This window comes from Hippocampus comes, unplaced genomic scaffold (assembly GCF_001891065.2).
Source record: "Hippocampus comes isolate QL1 unplaced genomic scaffold, H_comes_QL1_v1.1 scaffold68, whole genome shotgun sequence".
NCBI lineage: Eukaryota > Metazoa > Chordata > Actinopteri > Syngnathiformes > Syngnathidae > Hippocampus > Hippocampus comes.
In genome coordinates, this window is record NW_017805625.1 from 3,004,891 (window position 1) to 3,007,329 (window position 2,439).

The window sequence follows — 2,439 nt, forward strand, 5'->3', positions numbered from 1 at the left end:
CCTGGCATCGTAGGAAATATTAGCCCGCAGTGAATGTTGATCATATGTGATTCTTTGTCTTTTGTTTAGTCGCGCCGCTGCCAGCATGTTGTGGGTCAACGCATGCAGTACACGCTAATTTGGTGACACTGTGACACTGTTCCAAAATTTAGAAAAAAGTGTCAAACATGCATTGAATGACCTGCTCTTGACACTCAAAATTATTTTGCCGTTCTAATAACATCAGTATCATGCGGAACAAGAATGCAGTACGTAGGAATTGCATGTTTTCCTCCATTTCTGGATTTGTGCTTTTGTTGCCGCCCTCATCATTTCTGTCCAATGAGAGTACCGATCGTTATACACGTCAATGTGTTTACAGAATATAGTTCACTTGCAAAAAGTACAGTCTGAAAATGCACTGCACCAAACAAAAAATAAATACGTCCGCTTTTGGTCCGGATCAAGCAAGAACAGCAAAACTGCAACTTGATCATATGAAAGCACATCCCTTATATAGAAATAAGGTTCCAAGAATATTAATGATATCAATATTCACATGTGTTTTCTTTTGTGTGTCATGCCTTGCAGGTTGCGCAATGAGTGGCTTGATAGCGGATGCCAAGACTCTAATTGACAAAGCCCGAGTGGAAACACAGGTATGGAAGTCTACAGTTTACTTTGCTTATCAGCTATGGCTTATCTTCATTCTGCGCTCCTCGACAGAACCACTGGTTCACCTATGATGAGACCATGACAGTGGAGAGCGTAACCCAGGCAGTGTCCAACCTGGCACTGCAGTTTGGGGAGGAGGACGCCGACCCTGGTGCGATGGTGAGTCTCTTTTCTCTTCATCTGCTCGAAAACGTGAGACATGCTAGTGTATCTTTGAACCTCTTTTCTGCTGCCTCTACAGAGTCGACCATTTGGAGTCGCGCTTCTTTTTGGAGGGGTGGATGAAAAAGGACCTCAATTGTATATAATTTTTCATATTTGTGCACATTGAAGATGTTAGAGTATTAAAAATGCCACATCGACTCCTATGTTTTTAATTCCAGGTATCACATGGACCCTTCGGGAACCTTTGTGCAGTGTGACGCTCGAGCAATAGGCTCCGCATCTGAGGGTGCACAAAGCTCCCTGCAAGAGGTCTACCACAAGGTAGAGATGTTATTCGGATGCAGCAATTATTCAATGGATTAACCCAGATCTGCAGATTTTTATTTTTCAGATAAGTCACCCAAAGTTGCCTTTTGTGTTTGAATCTTGTAGTCCATGACGCTAAAAGATGCCATCAAGTCATCTCTCACCATTCTGAAGCAGGTGATGGAGGAAAAGCTCAACGCCACCAACATTGAGGTGTGTGTGCCTTTTTTTTTTTTAAATATATGCCTCATTTCCTCAAATAGTGGCCTCCACTCTGATAGACACCATACTTCGTTTTTTGCGTTTCCCTGTAAAAAAAAAAATGTTTAAGCCGATTAAGTATCACAATAAGGATCTGAGCGGCGCCATCTTGGCCAATTTGGTGCTGGTGCATGAGCACTACCACAATATGAGAAAATACAACAAAGCCATATAAACTTAATTTTGCAATATTTATGGATGTTTGAATTTCAATGCCAAAGGGTTATGATTGATGTTCTCTTTAGCTGGCAACAGTGGAGCCAGGGAAGACCTTCCACATGTACTCCAAAGAAGAGCTGGAGGATGTGATCAAGGATATTTAGATGGTTTTCAGTGCGGGACGAGAGAACAGGAAGTACACCTGGCCTCAGAGTCGAGCAACAAAACACAACTTTCCATCAGCACATCCAGCTCCGCTACACTCAGATGTTTTTCGGATTGCATCGGAGGTTTTGTCTGTGTGATGTGCTAATGGACTTCTTCCCTATCGACGTCTGTTCAGAGCGCCAGGAAGAAAATGGGGGGAGTTTTTTTTTTTTCTAACAAATCAATACTTCAATTAAACCGTTGTATTCCATAACTAAATGACTGTGCTTTTATTTTCTTAACCCTCCACCCACAACTCAACGGTTCTGAATTCCAGAAAGGCCTCTTGCTCTCAAATAAACCTCTTTTTTTCCTGTGTGGCTTCGTTTTAAGTTTTGCCCTTCATAATACGCCAAAGAATATTTTCAGTGTTTATTTCTGCTTCAGTGGAAAGTTTTTGTGTGCACTCAAAGTTCCAGTGGTGCATCTGTGATCATCCAGCCACAGCTTGTTTTGTTTGTACCATTGACAATTTTACATTCAAAAATGTTCAGCTGACTTTTCAGTGAAAGAATGATGGTCGAAAATAATCTAGGGTTTAGAACTCCATTCATTATCATTATTCTGACAAAACTGCAAATTAAATAATCATTAATCGTTTCTCACTCTTCACTAATTCAAACTCGATCAAACCAGAAAAAAAAATCAAATAAGGCCATTATTGCTAATTGATGAATTTCTTTTGGC

The 2,439-nt window shown here is 40.8% G+C and overlaps 1 protein-coding gene across 2 annotated transcripts in view; it reads left to right on the forward strand.

The window, feature by feature from the left end:
* The window catches only part of psma5 (proteasome 20S subunit alpha 5), a 3,296-nt gene extending 1,325 nt beyond the window's left edge, over positions 1 to 1,971 (forward strand). For both annotated transcript variants that reach the window (XM_019880869.1, XM_019880870.1), the window contains exons 5-10: positions 571 to 638; positions 706 to 813; positions 896 to 954; positions 1,038 to 1,140; positions 1,252 to 1,338; positions 1,632 to 1,971. In XM_019880869.1, coding sequence (XP_019736428.1) covers positions 571 to 638; positions 706 to 813; positions 896 to 954; positions 1,038 to 1,140; positions 1,252 to 1,338; positions 1,632 to 1,709 — 503 coding nt within the window. In that variant the 3' untranslated portion in view covers positions 1,710 to 1,971. The remainder of the gene's footprint in view (positions 1 to 570; positions 639 to 705; positions 814 to 895; positions 955 to 1,037; positions 1,141 to 1,251; positions 1,339 to 1,631) is intronic.
* Positions 1,972 to 2,439: the final 468 nt, after the last annotated feature.